The following is a 25,655-nucleotide window of genomic DNA, read 5'->3' on the forward strand; positions in this document are numbered from 1 at the left end:
TTTTATAATGGGAACAAAAATGGAAGAGAATTAATGTGTGTGGGATGAGGGGGTAACTAATTTCTTCAGCTAAATAATTCAATCCACTTCAAACAGACATAGGAGAACTCACGCACCATTCACACACCCTCCAACCAAAAACGTCAAAAGAAAAAAAACTGTTCGACAACCTCCTAGCCATTCGAGCTGCAACACTCGACCCCCAACTCTACAACCAATTGACATCGACCACAGACTGCAAAACCTTCAAAAAGAAATAAAAACCCTTCAATTGAAAAAACACATAAAACCGAACTAACACAATCAGAACTGTCCCAAGCATCACCTGCAACTACTCCATATGTACTTCTGATGTCATGACAATTCAGACATAATTTATGTTATGTTATGTTTGGAATATAAGAAAATTTTCACTGCCTGTTTCTATTCTGACCATTTATTCCGTTTCATGGTCATTACAAAAAAATATTTTTTTACATGGTGGGGGAGGGGGGGGGGGTGTCAAAAAATGATGGGCCCCGGGTGCCACATACCCTAGGTACGCCACTGGTTCAGGGTTGGTTCCAGCATTTTGCTAATCGATATTGGATGGATAAGGTCATTTGCCTGGAAGACTTTATATTGTTGCATGCTGGGAATTTTAGGTGGAATATCTGTTGCAGGCTCCCTGTATTAACTGAGTGGGGACTGCTTTTGTCTGATGACCACTAGACCACCAGGCCTGGCATGGGAGGACTTTGGTATTGGAATCCCGTTGATTTCCTTCACAGAGAAAGTTTTTCATCTGCTCTGGCTTCTTCCCCTGGGGTTAGCAACAGAGAATAAAGCTGAGCAGGGCAGCTCCAGTGGCTCCTTTGCATCCCACCCTAGAAACCCATTTTCCCAAGCGACCCCTTCCTGGACACAGCCCTGGAGTTTGCTCAAGCACCCGCACGAGCGGCCTCTTCCCATTGCCGCCAGCACGTGCGCGGTGAGCGTCCCCATGGCAACAGAACGCGGGCCCAGCGGTCTCCCTGACGACGGGGGCGGAGCGCGTGCAAACCTGCAGCTGCCCCGAGAGCCCGTCCGAGCCGGGTTTAGGCGCAATGGCGTTCAGCTTGGAAGATTATTTCAGGACCGCGTTGGAAGGCAAGCTGTTCGTGTAAGTAGCTCTGCCTCTGCAATCGATTAACTCGAGGTATTGCTTTAGGCAGAAAGAATGCAAAATTGTGTCTGTATTAATGGCTTTGCTTGCTTCAGCTCCCAATTTTTGCTCTTTTGCAACCAACAGGCACGAGAGAAACTCGCACCTGAATTTAGTTTTCCGCCTGTTAGAGGATGGAAACTTAAAAAACATCATCAAAATATTTTTTTCCTATCAAGCAGCGTTATGGGGTCAGGATTTAGAACAATTGCTTTTGCTTATGGGGAATTCAGGAGATATCGAAAAACATATCTGGTTTTTAAAGTATTTGGGCAGCTAATTCGTAAAAATTTTATGATGCACTATTTTGATCATTTTAGTGTCTCTAATTATTGGCTTCTTACTTTTTTAGTTCCATTCAACTTCTTTTATTGGTTTTTTTTAACTATTGTAAACCACATAGAATTTTATGGCCTTGCAAGTATATAAACTTATTATTATTATTATTATGTTTCACTTATATATTCAGATCAGAAATGAGCAAATGATAAATATTTCAGGAGGTATTGCCTTCAAAGCTAATCAAAAATTGTACCTGGGGGTCCAATAAAAATGCATCATTTCGGTTTTTCTTTTTTGTTTCTTTTATTTCTATTTATTACCGGATCTAGATTTTTATTAAGAGTGTAACACTTTTAATTGGCCCAGTGCAAGAATTCTCCAACAATGATGCTCAAATAAGAAGTAAAGCATCTCATTGAGGAACCAGATCACACCTAGAGATCAATAAAACTAGGTATAGTATATAATCAGAGAGAGCTCCGGGATGGGTTTGGAGCCTGAGGAAACAGGAAAAACTGTAGATCTCAGGAAGGGAGCACTTCGCAGTATTTATTTATTTTAAAAAATTTATAAACCGCTTAAAATCTAAGCAGTGTACATGAGAACATACATAATATTAAAACAGACAAAGATGTCCAAAATATAGACAGAATATAAAAATTGCATTTCATAATGTTCTAATCCTCTATAATAAAACCCTAAACGTGCATACGCACTTACAACTCCATGTTCCCTGACAGCGTGATGTGTGCCTCCGTGCCAAATTATATTTCAAGCGTGTGAGACAGCTTGCGGCATGTGCAGCGATTTGCTGCCAGGACGCCTCTTCTCACCTCCAGTCCAGCAAACATCAGCTGCAGGGCATTGACTAGACCGGCCCAGTTCGATAATGTGAGGTGGGCCAGCCTAGCAAAAGCCCCGAAGCTGCCTGGGCTAGCGGATGCTGGACAGGGGGAGCAGGGAAAGGAGAAGGCCTACTGCTGGACAGGGGGAGCGGGTAAGAGGTGCTGCTGGACAGGGGGGAGGTTAAACGAAGGGAGAAGGGCTGCTGCTGGACAGGAGGAGCAGTGAAGGGGTGCTGCTGGACATGGGGGAGGTAAAAGGAAGGGAGAAGGGCTACTGCTGGATAGGCGGAGCAGGCGAGGGGTGGTGGTGGACTGCCGAAGAAAGAGAGAGAGAGAAAGAAAGACAGACAGCGGCCAAGGAGAGAGAGAGAGAGAGAAAGAAAGACAGACAGCGGCCAAGGAGAGAGAGAGAGAAAGAAAGACAGACACACACATCTCGTCTAGCACCCATTAATGTAACGGGCTTAAAGACTAGTGTTACAATAATCTAGTCAAGTCAGTATCAGAGCAGAGGCCGATTTCCAAAGCACTTAGACTTGCAACGTTACTTAGCAACCTGTGGAACTTTGTAAGTGCTTTGAAAATGAGCCTCATAGTCACTCAGGGTGGTTGTCGGTTGTCCGAAGGAAGAAAGGAAAGCGGCCTGAGACCCAGCCATTTCATCAGCCAGCAGAGCAAGGCATGGTCACGAAGGGGTCTCGGGTAGAGTTATCATAAGTTTAGGCAGTCCTGTATTTCTGACCACCCCATCGTGCATTATGGGAGTTGCAGTGGGCAGGTTTGGACACTACAAATCCCAAGCTCTTACTTTTGCTTTCTAGAGCTCAGAACGGGTTACAGGTTAATCATACATAAAGTTTACAAGTTACGACTTGCCATAATTACAGTACAAGTTTTTATTCTAACTCGATACATACTGTATTTCCCCATGTATAGGCCGCAGGAAATGCCGATTTAGGTTTTAAAACTCTTAGATAAGCCGCCCCATGTTAACTAAGCGTTTTAAAACGGCCAATATAATGGGGCGGCCTATACATCACTCCCCCCCCACTCTATCCAACCATCTCATTGTTTGCAAGATATCTACCATAAAGTCTAGCCAGTAACATCCTCATGTTCCAAGTAGTGGAGTTCCCATTGATGCCCCCCAGCCCAATCCTACACCAAACCATCACATATCGGACACAGACTGTGCAAGTCTGTCCATTACCGGCCTTAGCTCTTTAATTTACACTCTTCATTTTCTAATTAGAGATCCTCTGTTTATCCCAGGCTTTTTTGAATTCCATGACCGTTTTCCTCTCCATCACCTGTCTAGAGGAACCGCTGGTTGTCATTCTTTCAGGATATCCACAAAGAATATTCTTGAGTGATATTTGCATGCAGTGGAGGAAGAGCATGCAAATCTCGCTCATGAATATTCATTGCGGATATCCTGAAAACCCAATTGGCTAGGGGCTCTCCCAGGACAGGTTTGGGACGCACTGCTCTAAGGGGTTCATGCTGTTCCTCCACACAAACTTCTCTCCTTGGGTCTTGCCGAGTCCTCTCCTAACATGTTTTTTTACTTGTAGGAAAATGCCTGAAAGGGAAGATGAGTACCTGACCCCAGCCACACGCTTACTAGAGAAGAGGAGAGAGATGGCAGAGATAGAGCATGCATTACGAGCACAGAAAGAGGTATCAGATGATTGATTCCTAAGGGGGATTGTGCACAACTGCTCCGAGTGCTCAGCTGAGGGAAGAGGCTGAATTACAATGTTATTATAGAGGGTTTACCAAAGAATCAGCTTCAGAAGACTATTATAAACCCCTACTGAAGAGCTATGCCCAGGGTGAACAGATGAGCTTCTATTGCAGGGGTGCCCACACTTTTTGGGCTGGCGAGCTCTTTTAAAATGACCAAGTCAAAATGATCTACCAACAATAAAATTTTGAAAAACACAATATATGCAGAGAAAATGTTAATTATCATTTATATTCCAGGTTTTTTTCAAAGAGGTCAAGGCAGATGACTTTATGCAATGTCACCTCAGTAATAACTATACAAAAATAGACAAATATAACCCCTCCCTTTTTACTTAACCATGATAGCGTTTTTTAGCGCAGGGAGCTACGCTGAATGCCCCACACTGCTCTCGACATTCATAGGCTCCCTGCGCTAAAAACCGCTATTGCGGTTTAGTAAAAGGGGGCCATAGTGCAAAATATAGACAGCAGATATAAATTCTCAAAACGGACACGGACAAAACGGACAAAATTTTGATCACTAAATTGAAAATAAAATCATTTTTCCTACCTTTGTTGTGCGTTGATTTCATGAGTCTCTGGTTGCACTTTCTTCTTTTGACTGTGCATCCAATATTTCTTCCCTTCTTTCAGCCTCCTGTATGCTTCCTCTCCTCCAGACCTCATTTCCTCTCCCAACTTTTTCTTTCTCTCTCCCTGCCCCTCTCCCCTTTCTTTCTTTCTCCCTGTCCCCTTCTTTCTTTCTGTCTTTCTCTCTCCATGCCCTCTTTCTTTCTGTCTCCCTGTCCCCCCTTTCTTTCTTTCTGTCTCCCTGCCTGCCCCCTTTCTTTCTTTTTCTTTCTTTCTCCCTGCCCTCCCTCAAGCTGCTGTTGCCATCGGGGGAACAGGCCCCCAAGCCACCGTTGCCAAGTTCTGAGCTCTCCCTGCTTCCCAACACCATAAACAGGACACAGAAGCGCCGGTCTGACCAGCCTTCCCCTCCTCCCCGACGTCAATTCTGACAGAGAGGAAATTCCGAGCCAGCCAGGCAGCAATTGGCTGGCCTGGAACTTCCTCTCTGATATCAGAATTGATGTCGGGGGGGGGGGGGAGGGGGGAGGCTGGTGGGCCCAGCGCTTCTGTATCCTGTTTATGGTGTCGGGAAGCAGGTAGAATGTGAAGGTGATCGACTCGCGTTGCCTTTGCGATCTACTGGTCGATCACAATCGACCTTTTGGGCACCCCTGTTCTATACTTTAATGCAATAGATTTTTTTTTTATTTGTATGAGATGGTTTTTGAAGAGCAAAGTGTTCTTCCCTTTATTGAACATGTATGTAATGTCCAATATTATGTATGTTTTTATGTAAACCATAAAGGCCTTATACAGTATATAAATGTTTTAAATAAATTATAAATATTGTATGGGAGAACTAAGATGGTCTTTTTTTCCGGCTCTTTTCCAGGCCATGCCGCCATGTTGGGGTGTGAGGGGGCTACAGAGTGGAGGATCTCTTTGTATGCTAAGGTTGCAGTTGTTGGTGGGTGCAGGGCAGGGGTGAATGCACAGACAAACTGAGCACACACTACAGGTCCAAAGAGGGGTGCGCAGAATTGCTACTGTAGGTCTCCCAGCCAGAATGGTAAATGTCTGACTGATGTGGGAGGCTTGGGGCCAGAGTGGGGTTGGTTAATCCATCCCTGGGGATTTTAGCTATAAGTGTCCACATGGTGTCCTTGTCCCCTGCAGGAGTTCCAGATGAAGATGGAGAGCCTTCAGCAACGGCGGGAGGAACTAGAAAGAAAGGAGGAGGAGCTGAAAGATTCAATCTTCAAATTTGACAAGTTTCTGAGAGTAAGGATATTTGTAATGAATGCTATTGTGGTTTGTGTCTCTTTTTAATTTTGTTTGTAATGCTCACGGCGGAAGGGGGGGCGGGCAAGACAGAGGCCCTTTGGTGAGTAGCTAAAATGGGGTGGATTTATGGGAAGAGAAGTTCAAGAATCTCACATGCTCCCAACTGGACCCTAAGTATGGGATCCTATGGACTTCAGTTCTCGTGACAGGTGGTGGGGGAAGGGTTTGGCATAGGTAGAGATGCCTATTTGGTTTATACAATTATTACAATTGAACCTTATATTCCGCTACAAACCAAACTCAGTATAAGGATAACTAGTAATTTCTAGCGAAGCACAGCCCAATGGAGATAGCATTGCTTACACAACTACCGTGTTTGGGCCCAAAAAACGCACAAGGCCTTATTTTCGGGGTAGGTCTTATTTTTTTCATGTACAATGATCATCTTTCCCTTCCTCTCCTCCACCCCAATTCTTCTTTCCTTCCTCCCCCTCACCCATTCCCTTGTGCCTTCCCTCTGCATCATCTTTCTATCCCATCCCTCCCTCCCCGTGCAGCAGAACCTTTGCACAGCTTCTATTCCTCCCATCCCTCCCGTGCAGCATCTTTCTCTCCTTCCCTCCTATCCCCTCCGCTGTGCAGCCGAACCCCCAATGACTCTTCCATCTCTTCCTCCCATTTAAACCCTGCCGACCACCGACCGACATACCTTCTTCCAAATGGCAGCATCGGCAGCAATCTAAACAGGCTGCTTTATGAGTTTGAGGCCTTCTGCTGCCGATGACATCCATCAGTGATGTGGCAGAAGAATGCCTCGGCGTGAGAAGGCCGCAAACTCACGAAGCAGCCTGTTTAGATTGCTGCCGACGCTGCCGTTTGGAAGAAGGTATGTTGGTCTCGTGGTCGGTGGGGTTCGGATGGGAGGGAAAGATGGAAGGGTCAGCGGAGGTTCGGCTGCGCGGCGGGGGGGAAGCGCTGCTACCGGCGAATCCAGTGCTTCAACTAGGGCTTATTTTGAAGGGAAACACGGTATATTACAACTAACTAGAATGACGGCACACATTTCTGAAAAAAAAAAAAAAAGCAGCTTTCAATCATTTCCTAAACTAAATAACATAACTGAGATCTGATCCTCAAAGGAAGTGTGTTCCAACATCGCACAGCCTGATATGCAAAAACCACCATCATGAAGTCTCTTAAATTTCACTTGTTTCATTGATGATATTAAAGAGTCAAATAATCTTTTGAGCACAAAGGCTTTTCAGAAGACGGAAATACAAGCAGCAGGGTCAGATACGCTGGTGCTTGACTTTGAAGAATCCTATAGTATATCATTTAAAACAAAATTGTGATTCAGTTTGTAACATCATTGTCAAGTGGGGGGGGGGGGGGAGATCTAATCTAATTCCTAAGATCTTTAATGAAGATTGAAGCACTACTTCCATATTTTGGATTAGAAGCCTATGTTAGCCCAATTCAATGGACAGCAGTCGGAGCCACAAACTCTTAGTTTTATCAGTGCTAAGTTTTAATCCATAATGAATAGCCCAGATTTCTGAAGTGCAGGAATATAGCCTAATTCTAGAATGCTAAAAAAAAAAAAAAAGTGACCTAGTACAGACACCAAAAAGTTAAGAAAGATAGGGAAAAGGGGGGAGCACTGCATTTTCCAGATGTTTGAAGTTATAGATCCCATTTTCACCCTATAAATTTGACACCTGGAAAATCTTGCAAATCAAGACCACACTTATGGTGATGTCCATGTCACTCATAAGAACATAAGAAGTGCCGCTACTGGGTCAGACCGGTGGTCTATCATGCCCAGCAGTCCGCTCACGCGGTGGCCCTTAGGTCAAAACCCAGTGCCCTAACTGAGACTAGCCCTACCTGCGTATGTCCTTGTTAAGCAGAAACTTTGTCTTGAATCCCTGGAGGGTGTTTTCCCTTATTTGAATCCCTGGAGGGTGTTTTCCCCTATGACAGACTCTGGAAGAGTGTTCCAGTTTTCTACCACTCTCTGGGTGAAGAAGAACTTTTTGTACGGAATCTATCCCCTTTCAATTTTAGAAAGTGCCCTCTCGTTCTCCCTACCTATCTCCCTACCAATCTCTCCCCCCCCCACCAGTTATAATTCTCCCAGAAAGTCCTCCCCTCCCCTTTCCCTTCCCCCAATACTTATGCTATACCTCTCTCACGCACATTGTAGATATCTAACTGTAAACAGCATTGATCTCTCATAACTGTTCATTGTATCATTTTGTACGGTATTGTATCGGATCCTGTACCTTATTGTAAACATCCGGTAACTGCTCCCTTGTTTCGATCTTGTACCTATTGTAACACCCCTGTACCGGCCCTCTTTGTAGTATCCTGTATGACATCGTCAACACCCTGTAACTGTTCTCTTGTCAACATCTTGTACCATTGTAAACACCCCCAATACCTACTCATTTTGTATTATCCTGTATCCTACTGTTAATACTGTACTCTCTCCAGACACGACTTTCGCTGTAAACCGCTTCGAACTTAGGGTATAGCGGTATATAAGAAATAAAATTATTAATTATTATTATTACCTTGGAGAGGGTGAACAACCTGTCTTTATATACCGAGTCCTATCCCCTTCAGTACATTGAATGTTTCAATCATGTCCCCTCTCAATCTCCTCTGTTCAAGGGAGAAGAGGCCCAGTTTCTTTAATCTTTCGCTGTACGGCAGCTCCTCCAACCCCTTAACCATCTTAGTCTCTCTTCTCTGGACCCTTTTGAGTAGTACCGTGTCCTTCTTCATGTACGGCGACCAGTGCTGGACGCAGTACTCCAGGTGAGGACGCACCATGGCCCGGTACAGCGGCATGATAACCTTATCATTCCTAGCATTCTGTTCGCCCTTTTCGCCGCCACTGCACATTGTGTGGACGGCTTCATCGACTTGTCGATCAGAACTCCCAAGCCCTTTTCCTGGGAGGTCTCTCCAAATACCACCCCGGACATCCTGTATTCGTGCATGAGATTTTTGTTACTGACATGCATCACTTTACACTTGTCCACGTTGAACCTCATCTGCCATGTCGATGCCCATTCCTTGAGCCTGATTATATCACGTTGCAGATCTTCGCAATCCCCCTGCGTCTTCACTACTCTGAATAACTTCGTATCATCCGCAAATTTAATCACCTCGCTCGTCGTACCAATGTCCAGATCGTTTATAAAGATGTTAAAGAGCACGGGTCCAAGCACAGAGCCCTGTGGCACCCCACTGGCGACGCTCTTCCAGTCCGAGTATTGTCCATTTACCCTCACTCTCTGTTTCCTATGCTCCAGCCAGTTTTTAATCCATGTGAGTATTTCACTCTCGATTCCAGATCAAAAGCTGACAAGTCAAATTGTAAAAGGACAGCTTGATGTCCTTTACTCAATAGGCATCTAATTTGGAAATTAAAGAGCCCGGAGTTGTCTCGGGACTAAAACCACTTCTAAAGCTAGACTGAGTGTTCATTAACAAATCATGTTGGTCCAAATATTCTCCTATTTACATAAGACTAGCCAAACTGGATCAGACCAATGGCCCATCTAGTCCAGTTAACTGCTTCCATAGTGGCCAATCTAAGTCCCAAGTACCTAACAGAAATCCAAATAGCAGCAACATTCCAGAACTGAGACTGTGATGTCATAATGTCTCATTCCACCAATAAGAGCCAACCTCATAAGTAATGTCACAATGGCTTGACTGTCCTATAATTGGATCACATAAGAATATAAGAACAGCCCTACTGGGTCATACCAGTGGTCCCATCTAGCCCAGTATCCTTTTCTAATCGTGGTCATAAGTACCTGGCAGGAATCCAGATAGCAGCTCCTGCACTATTACAAGGAGACTGCGCTGTACAAAGAGCTATAGATGCCTACCACGAAACGCAGCTCTAACAGCATGAAGAAGCCTTACAATAATAATAATAATTTTATTCTTTTATACCGCCATACCGAAAAAGTTCTAGGCGGTTCACAACAAGGTGAGCTAATACATGGGATACAGATAAAATACAAATTAGAATAATGGACTTAAAAACAGATAAAGACAGAAAGCATTTACAATATAATGCAGAAAATACCGGCATGGCAGGGAAAGAAGTAATACATAGAACAGATCAAATACATCAAGTTGAATCTAAGGAACTTGATTGAAAAACTGAAGCAGAATGCATTAAGATACCATTAAGAGTTATTTGGAAATTAATATCAGGGAGGGAGGGAAAGGGGGAGGAGGGATTATTATTTATATAAAGACATTGCTGATAAGATTTTCAAGTGATTTATTAATTGTTGACATGTGTATTGTACACTTGTTGAAAGATGAAAAAATGAATAAAGAATTATATATATAAAAAAAAAAAGATACCAGCCTATCAAAGCGTTGAGTCTTTAACAATTTTCTAAAATCAAGATAGGAAGAGACCTCGAACATCATTTTTCCAAGCCATACATTCAATTTAGTGGCTTGAAATGAGAGGGTTCTCTCAAGGAACTTCTTATAACGACAGGATTTTATGGAGGGATATGAAAACAAGTGCACTCTACGTGTGGTCTTTTTGGCGTGACTCAAAGAAAAATGAGACACAAGATAACCTGGTAACAAACCCGAAACTGATTTATAACAAATACAAAAAAATTTGAACTGAATTCTTGAGGCTATGAGTGTCAGCGCACCATAGGAGCATTTAGCGTGCCGGGACGCGGTAGAAACTTCTACCGCAGCTTAGAAAAAAAAAGGGGGGAGGGGAGTTTTTTTTAATATTTATAATTTAAAACATAATCACAAATTTCCACTTTCAATCACTAACAAAAATAAAAAGATTTGGAGGGTTTAAAAAAAAATCAACGAATGAAAAGCAGAACCAGTGAATAACACGACATTGTTTGAGTCTGACTTAAAGGTTTCAGAGTAGAGAATGACACGGTGGCGGTTACCCACAGCTAGCCGCGTTTAGCTGCGGGTAACCCGCCAAAACGGTGACCAAAAAAAATGGTCACCGCAAGTTCGGGGACAAGGCAATTCACCGCCCTGTGGGGCGGTGAATGGTAGCACGGGGCGGTGAACCATCTGGAACGTGCGGTGAACGAGCGGCAGCCCACTCTCTCCCGCCGGCCGGCCAACCATGCATCTCCCTCCCTCCCTTCTTTTCCCTTACCTTTTCTTGTTAAAACGCGCATTTTCTATAAGGCTAGGAGCTGTATTACAGCCGGAGCCTTGAAGTCAAGTCGCGTTGCACACTGGAAAAAGTCTCCTGACGCAACTTCCTGTTTCCGGTTGCATCGGAGGAGACTTTTCTAGCCGGCAACCCGACCCGACTTCAAGGCTCCGGCTGTAATACAGCTCCTAGCCTTATAGAAAACGCGCGTTTTAACAAGAAAAGGTAAGGGAAAAGAAGGGAGGGAGGGAAATAATAATAATAATAATTTTATTTCTTATATACCGCTGTACCGTGAAGTTCTAAGCGGTTTACAGTTGAAACAGAAGAAATGCAATAAGTAAGATTAATTAAGATGAAGAGAGAGTACTTAGAGTTCCCTGACTGTCCCAAAGGCTCACATTCTTGCTAAAGTACTTGAGAAAAATAAATTAGTTAGGTTATAAACATAGAGTTGAAGAAGGTAGGAAAACAGTTCATAGGAAAATTAATGGCCTAAATAGTTTAGTAAGTATATAATTTGTAGAGAAATGTTCTATTGTACTGATGATGCTTAGAATTAGTTGAATACTAGGACAGTGCTGGACCGCGTGAAGGGTGCTGGGGGTGGGGGGATGGAGAGGAGAAGACGCTGAAGACGGGGATGGGGCCGGGGCGGTGAAAGAGACGACGGGGCGGTGAAGGGGACGGCAGAGACGGGGATGGGGCGGTGAAAAGGATGGTGGTCCGGGGACGGGGCGGTGATGGGGACATAATTTTTCCCCGTGTCATTCTCTATTTCAGAGGTATTTTTCCTCCTGTTTTATGAATTTAATTGTGGAGAAAAAGATTTTCATTTTGATTATTACTTAACCCCCCCTTCCCCCTTTACAAAACCACAGCATGGTTTTTAGCACTGGCCGCGGCGGTAACAGTTCCAATGCTCATAGAATTCCTATGAGATTCGGAGCTGTTACCGCTGTGTCTGGCGCTAAAAACCGTGCTACGGTCTTTTAAAGGGAGGGGGGCGGGCGGTTAATAAAAGACTAGACATGAGAGATTGTGGAGTCTAGCAGGCCCCTGTCCCAAATGTCGTAGAGATAGATGGAGCTCGTAATCCTGTTTTGGGGATTTTTTTTTGGCTTGGCTCCTCTGTTAGGAGAATGACTCCAAGCGAAGCCGGGCTGAAAAGAAGGCGGATGCAGAGCGACTGATAACTGCACAGAAGGAGAAAGAAGTGGTGCGCCTCCAGGAAGAGATTAATCTGCTGACACTGAGGAGAGAGAAGCTAGGCAAGAGCGTGGAGAAATATGTCATCTTTCAAAAGTACCTGCAAAAAGTGCTGGAGAAATCCGAGGAGGTGAACGGTAGATCTGGCTGGGATATCGCAGGGGGTGGGGTGGGGGTGTCTGCATGTTGGGCTGGTTGGGATGTCATAAGAGCAAAAACAAAGAGAGAGTGCTTGCCTTGTGAGAGAACAAGAGAGAGACAGAAAAAGGCAAGGGAGATGTCAGAAACAACCAAAATGTCGCAACTAGGATCCAAGTTTCGGCATCTACGATGCCTTCCCCAGGGGACACTAAAAACATAAACCATGATTAAGCATATATATCAAATCAAAAATGCATATAAAAAGAGGCAATGTTTAATAAAAGCATACAAATCTAAAATATAATAAATCTAAAATACGATAATAAAAGCATATAAATATAAAATACGATAAAAGCAAAATGATAAACATAAAACTGTGACATGGGTTGGCTTCTGTTAAACAGGATATGCTGTATTGCTTTGATTTTATCGTATTTTATATTTATATACTTTTATCATATTTTATATTTGTGTACTTTTATTAAACATTGCCTCTTTTTATATGCATTTTTGATTTGATATATATGCTTAATCGTGGTTTATGTTTTTAGTGTCCCCTGGGGAAGGCATCGTAGATGCCGAAACTTGAATCCTAGTTGCGACATTTTGGTTGTTTCTGACATCTCCCTTGCCTTTTTCTGTCTCTCTCTTGTTGGGATATCATAAGAACATAAACATTGCCGTAGTGGGCACCTCTAGGCCAGTATCCTGCTTAACCCTTTCAGGACCAAGGGACATATTTGTCCCATAACTTTAAAATCCTATAAATTTTGATTGGGATAGTCTACAGTTCTAAATTTGATATGTACGGATTCCATATGATACTGCCTTTATGTAAACAAACTGGTTCCGACATTCATTCATTAGCGTCGTTGCCAGATTGACGAGAAGATTCACTTGCCACACTGTCCATAAGCCAGAAGTGTGATTTTTTAAATAAAAATAATGATATTTCACAAAAAAAAATCAATTTTTTGGCATCTGCAAGCCCTTTTTACCATAAAAATGTCGTCAAAACCACAAAAATTGGCCTACGATCCTTATGGTCCTGAAAGGGTTAACAGCGGCCAACCCATGTCACAAGTAACATAGCATGACATAACATAACACCTCACAGTTCTGTGCGGTTAAGATAAGTCCCTTTCTATCAAGCCGCATTAGTTGGTTTATTTTTTTAAATCATGGGCCACTGCAGTAAAAGCACCGATGCTCGTAGAATTCCTATGGAGGATGGTTGTGGGACCGTAGGAGTGCTATGATGGTCCTGGTGGCAACCTCTGCTTGATTCACAGTATTGAAGCACTAAGGTTGTGGGTCTGAATACTTCACATTGGACTACAGTAATTATGTGTTGTTGAATATTATACATATGATTTTTATGAAGCCTGTGCCTTAGAGTTTGTTTGATAAAAGGGGGGGCCATTGCATTCACAGAAAATTACAAAATACGGTAACAATGGAAACATGCGTTACGTTATTCCCCCCCAAATTGATTAAATAAGTAAGTTTTTAACATTTTCTTATATTGATCATAAGATACAGATGCTTGTATTATAGGGCCTAGTTTTCTCTCCCAACTAACAGCCTGAAAAGCCAACACCATTTCCATATATTTCAATTTAGAGCAGCCCTTTACAACAGAAAATATTTTTAAAAACCCAGAAAAACGTAAAGGGTGAGTTAGAAACATAGAAATAGAAGGCAGATAAGGACCACGGCCCATCTAGTCTGCCCACCCTAATGTCCCTCCCCTACCTTTGCCCTGTGAATAGATCCCATGTGCCGATCCCATTTGGCCTTAATATATTGAAAGCAGATTGATCAATTAGGTAACATGATAATAGACAATCTAATATAATAAAATGGTAGGACGCGCATGCGCACTAAAAAAATCGTGTTCCCTGATCCCGTCGCGGAAACACGATTGCGCATGCGCGGGTTTTACGTCACCGCACTCTGTTCCTCCTCCACCATGCCACGCCAGCCATGCCCGCCGCCGGCCTTGAGCTCCTGGGGGCCCCATGTCCGGCACCGGCTTCGAGCTCCTCGGGGCCGGCGGCGCAAGCCGCCGCCTCCCGCTTCCACCCTATACACTCTTCAATTCCTCCAGGCAGTGGCAGACCAAACAGGACCCGTTCAGACACCAGGGTTCTACACACTCGCGGAACCCAAACTAATGCTCACAAAGAATTAATTTTTAAGTTCAGCAGATCCCAAGGTAATGTTGTGGCCGAAGTTATTTTTTAAGTTCTAAGCCGCTGTGCAAACCCCTCCCCCCCAACTGGAGATCGCCGCTCTCCCCCCCTCCCCCCCAACTGGAGATCGCCGCTCTCACCCCCCTCCCCCCCAACTGGAGATCGCCGCTCTCACCCACTCCCACTGTGCATACCCCCCCCATGGGAGGATGCGCTGCAGCAAAATGCTGCACAGGTACTGGAGGGGGAGAGACATATCGCTTCTGCACCGGTACAAACATCCCTCCAGCGTTGGCACTCGCTGCACGTTAAACAGGCTGCTTCGGCCTTTCTCCTGCCGTTGAGTCCCTTTGCCGCGTCACTGATTACGTCATCAATGACGCAACAGAGAGCCTCAACAGCAGAAGAAAGCCGAAGCAGCGACTGCCAACGCTGGAGGGAGGTTTGATATTAAAGTCTTGCTAGGAGGGTCGCAGAGTCAGCGGGGGTTGGGCTGGGAGGGGAGAGAAGCGTCTGCCTCGGGTGCTTCAGGCAGCAGCAGCGTTTACAATTCGCTGCTGTTGCTGGCTTCAGGCCTTCCTCTCTGGCCGGTCCTGCCTACTTCCTGTTTTCATGAAGACAGGACCGGCCAGAGAGAAAGACCTGAAGCCAGCAACAGCAATGAATTGTGAATGCTGCTGCTGACCAATGAAGTAGTTAAATGAGGAAAAGGAGCAGAGGGGGAGAGAATGGCTTGGAGGGAAGGAGGAAGGTATGCCAGACCAAGGCAAAAGGAAGGAGGAGATGGAGAGAGGCCATATGGGACAGAGAGAGAGAGAGATGGAAAGAGAAGAGAGGGCAGTGAATGGAAGGGGCAACATAGAGGGTGAACAGTATTCTAGCACCCGTTAATGTAACGGGCTTAAAGACTAGTAAGAATATAAGAACATAAGAATTGCCCTACTGGGACAGAGCAAAGGTCTATCAATCATAACTGTTGAAGTACTTCAGTGTTTTTTTACAATTGAGAATTTTATTTTTTTTTCATTTTAATAAAAGCCTGCATCAGCGATATTGAATTCCACAGTCTTTTTGGTTTTAGACTTTTACCCTTCTGTGGACTCAAATGGTCAAATATTTTCTTTCTTTTCAAACTGAGTTTGATTCTCACTGCAGTTCTTTGTGACCTTGGGCAAGTCACTTAATCCTCCATTGCCCCAGGTCAAAAATTTAGATTGTGAGCCCACTAGGGACAAAGAAAGTACCGACATATAATGTATACTGCATTGTGTATGTCTAGTAGCACTATAGAAATGATTACTGCTCAGGTCCTGGACCTGTTGGGTCGCCGCGTGAGCGGACTGCTGGGCAAGATGGACCTCAGGTCTGACCCAGCAGAGGCATTGCTTATGTTCTTATGTAACAATAGCTTTTCAAGTTACTTTGTCAGTACTCTGGGATGTATACCATTCCATCCAGGTGATTTCCTACTGTATAGTTTGTCAAATTGCCCCATTACATCTTCCAGGTTTACAGAGATTTGTTTCAGTTTCTCTGACGCATCAGCATTGAATACCATTTCTCATACATATATCTCCCCCACATCTTCGTCAATGAAGACCGAAGCAAAGAATTAATTTAGTCTGTCCGCTATAGCCTTGTCTTCCCCGAGTGCCCCTTTTACCCTTTGCTCATCTAGCAGGCCCTCTGATTTTTTCTCCAGCTTCTTGCTTCTAATAAACCCACCCCCTCTTTTACTAAGCTTCAGTAGAGGTTTATACCACAGCCCAGAGTTCTAAATGCTCCGATGCAGCTCTGACGCTCATATAATTCTATGAGCATTGGCGCGTCAGAACATTTAAGGGCAAATTCTATAAGAAGCCCCCAAAAGCTATGCGCCGAAGTAGGCACTGTTCAGCTCAATTCAAGCAAAATTGGGTGCTGTTTAATGAATCACGCTGAGCGGCACCTATTTTGGAGGCGCCCAATAAATAGGCCAGCGCTGGGCACCACTAAAATTTAGGCACCTATGTGAGCGCTTAAGAGCAGCGATTCTGCAACAAGGCGCCTAACATGTAGCCACGCCCATGCCTAACGTGCCTAGCACCTAATTTTTTGAAGGCCGCCTACATTTTTAAAGGCGCCTTATTGCAGAATCGCTTTATCTTCCTAGGCGCCTAAGTTTCAATTAGTGCTGATTAAAAAGCTTAATTGAGCTTGTTAATCAATTTAGATGGGCGCCTCCAAAACAGGTGCCTGTCATTAGGCGCCAGTTACAGAATTTGGGCCTTAGTGCCCCAGGCCACGGTAGAAACTTATACCACAGCTTAGTAAAAGAGGGCCAAAGTGTTTATTATGCATCGAAGAGAGTTTGAGTCTGGTTGAGATGAAGCTGAGGGGGCAGGATGCTCCCCCTCAAAGTTGTTGCCCTAGACAACTGCCTAATGTTAGGCCCACTCTGGTCCCACCAGTGGCTCTATTATGAACAGAATAATGGGAGTGAAAAAGAAAGACTGGGGATATTAGAAATCTCAAAGGTTCTCTGAATCATAGTATAAACCTTAGAACCATCTTCTGCAGTAGAACCACATCATAGATATGCTGGAGTCGGAGTAATACTGGAGTAGTCTGTAATCTTCCCATGTTGGCTTCAGTTTCAAGAAATCTCAGAGATGGTCAACAGGTTTAATACGCTGTTAGCTACCCAGGCCAAGCTGGTGAAACGCGAGAGTGACAGTCAAGAGACCATGGAGCAGGAACGGGCCCAGCTACACCAGTACACCGAGGAGATGCAGAATGCGATCCTGCAGCTGAACAACAAGCTAGCAGGGCTGAAGATCAAGCTGGAAAAAGCACAGAGCACCACATTACAGCTGGTAAGTGCAGGGTCCACGCTTGTGGGATTATTTACCTGCCTTTTAGGGGGATGGGAAGAGGGACATGGTGTAAGGACCAGAGAGCTCAGATGGTTCCAGTCCTGTAATATTTTGTTTTTCCTACATTTCCTCTCGATTCCGATCCCTCCTCTCTTTCTCTCACACGCGCCCCTTGTTCTTTCCTCACCTCTCCATAATTTCTTCATCTTCCTCTAGCCCTCCCTCTTTGCTTCCCTCTCTCACCCCTTATCAGAGGCATACCAGAAGTTGATTTGTTAGGGGCCTGAGGGTCGACTAGGAGGGTGGCGGCAAGCATTTCCTCTCAGTACCCACTCCATCATACTTTTGCTGGGAGGGATGCTCATGTCCCGCCAACCAAAAAATGTCCCTGCTGGAGCCCAGCCTGACCTGCCTGAGAGCAAACGTTGGCAGGCTGCTCTGGCCTTAGGCCAGCACTTCTGCACATGCTCAGAGTATCCTGCCAACTTCCTGCTGGCAGGGTTTGAGCATACCTGCCTGCCATATACTGGTTGCCAGTGTTGGAGGTACAGAACCTGACATGGGGGGCCCAGGCCCCTCTGTGACTCTGCCATTGCTCCATATCCCCCATTACGTTTTCCCTCACTTATCACTTCTTCCTTCTCCTCATCTCCCTATCTTCATCTTTCTCCTACTTCTCTCTCACCTTTCCCCCTTCCCCGATGCCCTTTTTCTTCTCCTGATACAATCTTCCCCCTCCATCCTTAAGGGCACTCACTCTCTTTCAACTTTATTGGAACACTCTCTCTCCTCATCACTTCACCCCTTCAAGCACTTCCTTTTCTCTTCTCTCCTAGCATGCAATCTTGGTGCAGTCTCTTACTTTCTTATATCCCCTCCCTCCATCTAGCATCTCCATCTTTCTATCCTCCCCCTACCTCCATCTCTCAACTTCTTCAAAGCTCCATCCTTTCCCTAGCTCAGGGGATAGGCAATTCGGTCCTCGAGAGCCGGAGCCAGGTCAGGTTTTCAGGATATCCACAATGAATATGTCCGAGATGGATTTGCATGCACTGCCTCCTTGAGATGCAAATCTATCTCATGCATATTTATTGTGGATATCCTGAAAACCTGACCTGGCTCCGGCTCTCGAGGACCGGAATTGCCTACCCCTGTCCTAGCTCCTTTCTCTAGCAAGGCCAAGGAAGCAAAAGTGACAGTACGAAGAGAAATAAGGTGAGCCATGGAGGCTTATAGCCCGGTGTTCTTCAAGACTCAGCTGGGGTTCTAGGCCCTCTAACGTACACTTCCATTGGGGCAGGACCCTGAACAGCCATGTTTAAAGGCTCTGAAGTGTGTTAGCACTGTTGACAGCAATGAAAGCGATGTCTGGCTGGCTGAAGTAGCTGCGGCAGGGAGGAAGCTTTGAGATGTAGGTTATGTTGGACCATAGGAGAGGAGATTGAAGGAAAAGAGTCAAGATGTAGCGGCAATAGCAGTAGGGAGGTTAACACTTGAATGCCCCTGCCTACAGTATTCAGGGGTGTTGCCTCCCCCAAACTATCCTACAGTGAGTGGTATAGGGGCTGGACCACACCATAATGTTGGAGCTACTCAACAGGGGATTAGAAGTTTTTTGATACCACATGGCTAAAGATGGGTTCTAAATTATGTCTAAATTCGCACAACGTTGGATATGGAGGTGGTGGGGATAAGAAAGGCTGGCACCCCCACTAGCACACTGCCATGTCTGTCTTCATGTTCCATAGAACTCAATTTTCTAGTAGGGCAGAAAGAAAATTCTGCTTTGATGAAAACTGACTTCACACTTAGGCCCATGACCACATTGAGAACCTGAACTTCAGGAGATGGGCTTGCAGGGTTGGGCCGATAGGGCTGATTCTGCTGGAAGACTGAAACAGTTTTATGCGGCATGTCAATTTTTAAATAAATAAATTTACTTGGCCCTCTTTGACTTGTTGGCTTCAGGAGGCAAAGTGGGCTCATATCCTGAACACAGCAGTCAAGAAGATCCTCCTCCTAGGACAAATTAAGATGGCAACGTTCAACATCTTCCAGATTCTCACAAAACAGATGCGACAGCAGCCAGATATCCCACTCAACGATCCACTAGGCCAACTTGACCAGGTCGGTGTGTTGGCTTTTCTATTTCACCACTTCACCAGTCACTGCTGTTTTAAAAAGAAACTGGGTCAAACCTAAGGACCCTCTAGCCCACAAAGGTTATTGTATAACAAGATACCTGGTTTAGCTCAGTGCTCTTGCAGTCCGTGACATATAGGCGTCTATGTTAGAGAATGACAGGGTGACAAAATTCATCACCGTTCCCATCCCCGTGGGATTCCTACGAGGGTCAAGATAAGAAAATTGGGTCATTAGGGCATAGACAAGGGGTGGGTAAGCAGAGTGGGCAGACTTGATGGGCTGTAGCCCTTTTCTGCCGTCATCTTCTATGTTTCTATGATAACCGTGGGAAATAATCCCATGTCATTTTCTAGTGTCTATTTCAACCTCGGTCCTTCTACACCAGCATTCTTCAAAGCAAAGCTTGCGGGTCAGTGGTTGTGGCCATTCATACTCTGATTCTTATGTGAGCTAAGGATAATGAAGCCATTGTGACATCACTGATGTGATTGTGATTGTGATTGGCTCTTAGGCACTGGTGGAGTGAGGCATTATGACATCACAATATCTGCTCTGGATACCAGAGACTATGATTCTGTAGTGTTTGTTTCAACCTCCGTCCTTCTACACCAGCATTCTTCTAAGCAAAGCTTGTGGGTCAGTGGTTGTGGCCATTCATACTCTGATTCTTCCCTCTTTCCTTAAAGAATGACATGAAGATGGTTTCCCACAGTTATCCGCGGGGATGGGGCCGGGAACGGTGATGAATTTTGTCACAGTGTCATTCTCTAGTCTATGTATCTTTATGGAACAGCAGCTACATAGGAGCCTGGCTTCCTCCAGTAATCTCACACTGTTCCTTGCAATGAATCCTGCTGGGAACAAAGAACCCTTCTGACACCCCCCCCCCTGGTTCTATAACATCCCTTACAAAACCCACTACTTTGGCATTGTACCATTTCCTTTTGATGCCCACTGCAACCGACCCTACTCTTTTTTTCAGTGATTTACGGCTGATCTGGAAAAAGCTTTCTTTTTTTTTAAAGATCCATGACTGTCTGATAGATTTATCTGCTATCCTTACTGAGCTTGAGAAGAACTATCCCACAGCTAACCATCCCTACAAGGTGAGTCTCACATGTCACTTAACCGCACTGGTTGCTTGTGTGGCATTTCCAGGTTAAAATACAAGGTGCATGCACACAAGCGTCGAGCGAATCTGCACATAGTAGACAAACTGGAGACCAGACTTGCATGAGGGGTGTCCAACCTGCGGCCCTGTGAAGTATTTTGGGCGGCCCCGGTCGAGGGCGATGCAGTGTTTTCCTCTGCTGCTCCCAGGTGTTTACCGTCTTGCTGGCTCCCTCTGTCTTGCTGCAGCGTTTGCGCGGCCCCTTAAAAATTTTTTCAGCCAATGCGGCCCGGGGAAGCCAAAGGTTGGACACCCCTGATGTAGAGGACCGAAAGGAAGAACCATTGCTTTATCAACAGTGCCTTCAGAGCCATTTAAACCAGTTTAATGCAAATGTCTGGGTTCTGTCCCAGTCGTACTGAAGGGGAAATCTCAATTTGTTCAAACTTTATATTGGCTGCAAGACATTGTCTCAGACCCGTATTCCTGTGATTATAGCATCCAACTAGGCTTAGGATGCTCCAAGATACTACATGGCATAGGAAACACCTCTTTCAGGACTAAAGTTGAGAACCCCTGCAGTAGGTTAATGGTGGTCATATTATCTAGGCAGTGGTAGGTTTACCATATGGCTTCAGAAAAAGGAGGACGGACCGAGACATCATGGTTTTACATCCATTGGCTTGAACAGAAGCCCAGCTGGCTCTAGCTGTCCTCCTTACTTCCATTGCTTTCAGAAGACAGACCTGGATGTCTCAATCCGTCCTCCTTTTTCTGGATTCATATGGTAACCCTACACCAGGGGGGTCAAAGTCCCTCCTCGAGGGCCACAATCCAGTTGGGTTTTCATGATTTCCCCAATGAATATGCATGAGATCTATTAGCATACAATGAAATCATTGCATGCAAATAGATCTCATGCATATTCATTGGGGAAATCCTGAAAACCCAACTGGATTGCAGCCTTAGAGGAGAGACTTTGACACCCCTGCCCCACACAGTGGGATACTTGGACCAGAGCATCACCAGTTCATAGGCTAGTGCAAAGCTCGGTGGTAAGATACAGAGAAAGGGAGGGGCTGGAGCAGGGCTGCTCAATTCTAGTCCTCAAGGTCCACAGGCAGGTCAGGTTATCAAGATAGACACAATGAATATGCCTCTTCCTAAAGGTGGTTAACAGATGTTCAGAATGGTAGCATTTCCAAAGGTACTGTATACCTATTCACTATACTGTAACTACACGATGTATAGGAGGGTGCATGCAACCAACAACATTTTGCTGTCCTTGTACAATCAATCATTCTTTTGAGGTTGGATTATTGTAATTCGGTCTAAGTCTAACCAAGAAAAGACTTTAACTGATCCTGATCTTTGCAAAAAGCAAATATGATCATGTTTCCCCGCTTTTGTTAAAACTTCACGGACTCCCAGTAATCTCTAGGGTTTACTTTAAATGTGCCTGCCTAACATTTAAGATCATGCATGGCACTCTTCCCCCTTAATGCCTCTATCCTGGAACTCTGTGAGACCTGATATTACCAGATCTATCCAAAAGCTTAAATTATCTTTCCCCTCGTTAAAAGGCTATATTGGAAAATTAGGGAAATCTCTACTTTTAAATTACTGAGCTTTGGCATAACTTTCCTATCCAGATGCGTAACTTGGGCTCTTTCCAATTATTTCGAAAACGTTTGAAATTGTGGCTATTTTCAAAAATGTAAATTCCGCTGCTCTCTATATAATCACTAATTCTTATATTTTCCTCTCTTCAAAACTCTTGTAAACCGTGCCGAGCTCTATCCTTCTAGAGAAGATGCGGTATATAAGCTTAAGGTTTAGGGCTCCTTTTACTAAGCTGCGCTAGCGGGCTTAGTGCACGCTGCAATGCCACGCACATTAGATACTAACGCCTCCATTGAGCTGGCGTTAGTTTTTGGCGCGTAGCGCGTGCTAACGCTAGCGCACCTTAGTTAAAGGAGCCTAGTTTAGTAATACACACGGTTTATCTCCCTCCGTATTTGCTGTGATAGGGGATTAACCGAACCGCAAATACAGAAAAAACGCCAATAACTTTTTCATACGTTATTCGCTGTTTTCTATTCAAAACCATCGTGAATATGGTGAAACCGCAAATAACATGGTGGGAGACCTGGCCTGTTCCTGAAGGAGAGGCAAAATACGGTGAAGAAAGTGCTGGGAATCAGCAATTTCTCTACGCAAGCTGATGTAATTTGGGCGGAGGAATAATCTAAACCACAAATACGGAGGGAGAAGTGTTCAGTTATGCCCAATTATAATAATAATAACAGTTTATATACCGCAATCCCGTTAAGTTCTATGCGGTTTACAATAGATTAAGCGAGGTACAAATTGATTGAATTTAAGAGGGGGGGAAGAGGAGAGTTAATAGGACCGTAACGGTAACAGCAGCTTAGTGGCCCGTGCAAGTGCAGATGGACACTTGTACCCAGGTATGCTATAATCTCTTCCTATATCGAGCACAGCTATGCTGTAGAATTAACTGTCAGTGTTCCCATTTCTCTGCAGGTTGAGCCTGTGCCAGCAGCCCTCCTGTCCAAGACAGACGGATGCCCGCGGCCATGAAACTGCGGCTAGCTTTCTCTCCCCGTCTAAGAACGCCAGTTCCTCGCCACAGTACCAATCTCTGCCGTGTGAGCCTAGCCACTAGGTACCGCTCTTCTTTACCCACCGCTTCACTGCAGTAACATGAAGTCTGCATCCAACGCACCTGCCTCTAACACTCCCTCTCTCGCCTTATGCTCCCCTGTTTGGCTACTGTGACAATCGGCAAACGAGTCACACTTCCCCAGGCCCTCGAAGGCTGGAGCCCGAGTCATCACTGCCACCCACACCTCGTGTTTTGTTGGGAGCTCTTCTCGTGTTAGCTGCTCTCCCCCTCCCCAAGCTCTGTCAGTCATTAGCTACTGCTACTCGCTGTGCCCTTCGGCCTTCCTGGAGCACAGTTAATGAGCAGAGCAGAATTTTATTTTTTTTAAATGTTTTCAAGTAGTGCCTTTGTGCCTGTTCTGTATAGCGTACGCAGCCACCTGGATCTAAAGCGTCCCGATTTCTTTTGGCAGCACAGGGGTGGGAGAGACCTGTAGTGATATTGTGATGATTCATAAATGAACATTTTTCTACAGTAATTGTAGAGATTACATTATAAAACACATTTTCCAACTTTGCTTGGACCTCTGCATAATTCTTTGTTTTGGCACAGGAAAAGGGATTTCAAGGTCTAGCATACAGAGGAAAGCTAAAGAAATAGAGGAAGGAGAAAGTGAATATAGTAAGGGAGAGGGAAAATATGAATAATGGGTTTTTTTTGGGGAGGTGGATTTTTAGTCCTTGCTCTTATACCACCCTCACATGCATATCTGCAGCTGAATTTCTCCCACTCCAGGTGAGGCACATCCTCCTCCTCTAATAAAGCGTTAGATGATAGAACCAGAGCCCCTGACAGCGAAGGAATGACGTGGTAACACTAATTACAGGTTTATTCCAGACAGGTTAAAACAAACATTATAATACACTATTTAAGAATCAATTCTGGAGCTCTGCTACGACACATTTGCATTTTTCACAGAGCAAATGTATAATTGATTTTGCATAATAAAAATGTTGTTTTTTTCAACTTTGCTTCTGTATGTATAATTTGAGAGGGGGAGAGAGATAACTGGATAAGGACGATCTGAGATTAGGATCAAGTGAAATTCAGCAATGGGAGGTGGAGAAGAGAAAGGATGAAGGGAAAAAAAATCTGGGATGAGTGGAGGGAGGTGTCATTTTCCTACCTCTGGTTCCGATCTTCCACCTCTCCAATCCTTTCTTGGTCGCACATGCCCTGAAGAGGTGCTGAAGCTCTGCCTTAACCGCATAAGCCTCGAACACTTATGATTTTAAAGTGTTTTGAGGCAAATGTTGAAGTTATTGGAGAAATTGTGTTGAAAATTTGATGATGGAGACTTTGGATCTTTTGTGTCTTACAACTCTCCCTCCAGATTTGTGGTTTCACTACTCACAAATTTGATTATTCACGATTTTTTGCAGGCAGTCCGAACCTCCCCAGGCCTTACCTGATGATCTAGCAGCGAGGCAGGGCAGAATCAAACTTGCTACGCTCCAGCCCCATCATCAAAATGGCTGCCGTGAGTTCCCATTGTAGTCTCGAGACTCAACGGGAACTCACAGCAGCCATTTTGATGACGGCTCTGCATGGGGCAGGAGCATAGAAAGATCGATCCTGCCCCACGTCACTGCTAGACCACCAGGTTAGGTAGGGGATGCAGGAGGGAGGCGGGGGTGGATCAGAGCCGTCCCTAAAAATTATTCACAATTTTCCCTATTTGCGGGCCAGCTCTGCACCTAACCCCCGCGAATAAGGAGGGAGAAGTGTATGTTTGTGTTGTACACTTGTGAATTAGTTGTTTTTTTCTTGTATCTGTTCTCTCTTATCAATAGAAATGTTTGAGGCTTGTGCAAATGAGGACAGAGCTTGCAGGAATGGGGCAGGGACAGGAAAACATGGGATGGGAAAATGAGTTACCGCGGGGAAACATTTGTCCCCGTGTCATTCTTTTATAAGCCAGGGCCTGAGCGCAGGAAAAGAAAGGTGTAATACAACAGAATTCCTAAATTCTGCACTTACCTTGACAAGGCTGCTGTGCCCTTCTTGCTGATATGGAGCAGAAAAGAGGAGGGACTGAAGGGATGGGTGTAGAGAAGACACAGGAACTCATTTTCCAATCCCGGCCAGTTCTTTTTCTGTCTCTGCCCCATTCCTATAAGCTCTGTCCTCATCTGCACAAGCCTCAAACACTTTAAAATTATAAGTGTTTGAGGCTTGTGCAGTTATGGGGTTAAGGGGTTGGAGGAGGTGCCGTACAGTGAAAGAT

General features: G+C 44.8%; 1 protein-coding gene across 3 annotated transcripts; it reads left to right on the plus strand.

The window, feature by feature from the left end:
- The first annotated feature begins 1,023 nt into the window (after window positions 1–1,023).
- On the plus strand, window positions 1,024–23,944 carry CFAP73 (cilia and flagella associated protein 73). Of its 3 annotated transcripts, XM_033957108.1 has the most exons (8): window positions 1,024–1,141; window positions 3,885–3,990; window positions 5,788–5,892; window positions 12,222–12,422; window positions 17,262–17,483; window positions 19,452–19,610; window positions 20,654–20,734; window positions 23,287–23,944. In XM_033957108.1, exons 1-8 carry the CDS (start codon window positions 1,086–1,088, stop codon window positions 23,341–23,343), a joined length of 987 nt encoding a protein of 328 aa, XP_033812999.1. In that variant the 5' UTR covers window positions 1,024–1,085; the 3' UTR covers window positions 23,344–23,944. The 3 variants fall into 3 exon arrangements, with proteins under 3 accessions (XP_033812999.1, XP_033813001.1, XP_033813000.1); XM_033957110.1 differs by lacking the exon at window positions 12,222–12,422; XM_033957109.1 differs by lacking the exon at window positions 23,287–23,944 and having other exon boundaries at window positions 1,086–1,141; window positions 20,611–20,736.
- The last annotated feature ends 1,711 nt before the right edge of the window (window positions 23,945–25,655 follow it).

This window comes from Geotrypetes seraphini, chromosome 8, assembly GCF_902459505.1.
Source record: "Geotrypetes seraphini chromosome 8, aGeoSer1.1, whole genome shotgun sequence".
NCBI classification, from domain to species: Eukaryota; Metazoa; Chordata; class Amphibia; order Gymnophiona; family Dermophiidae; genus Geotrypetes; species Geotrypetes seraphini.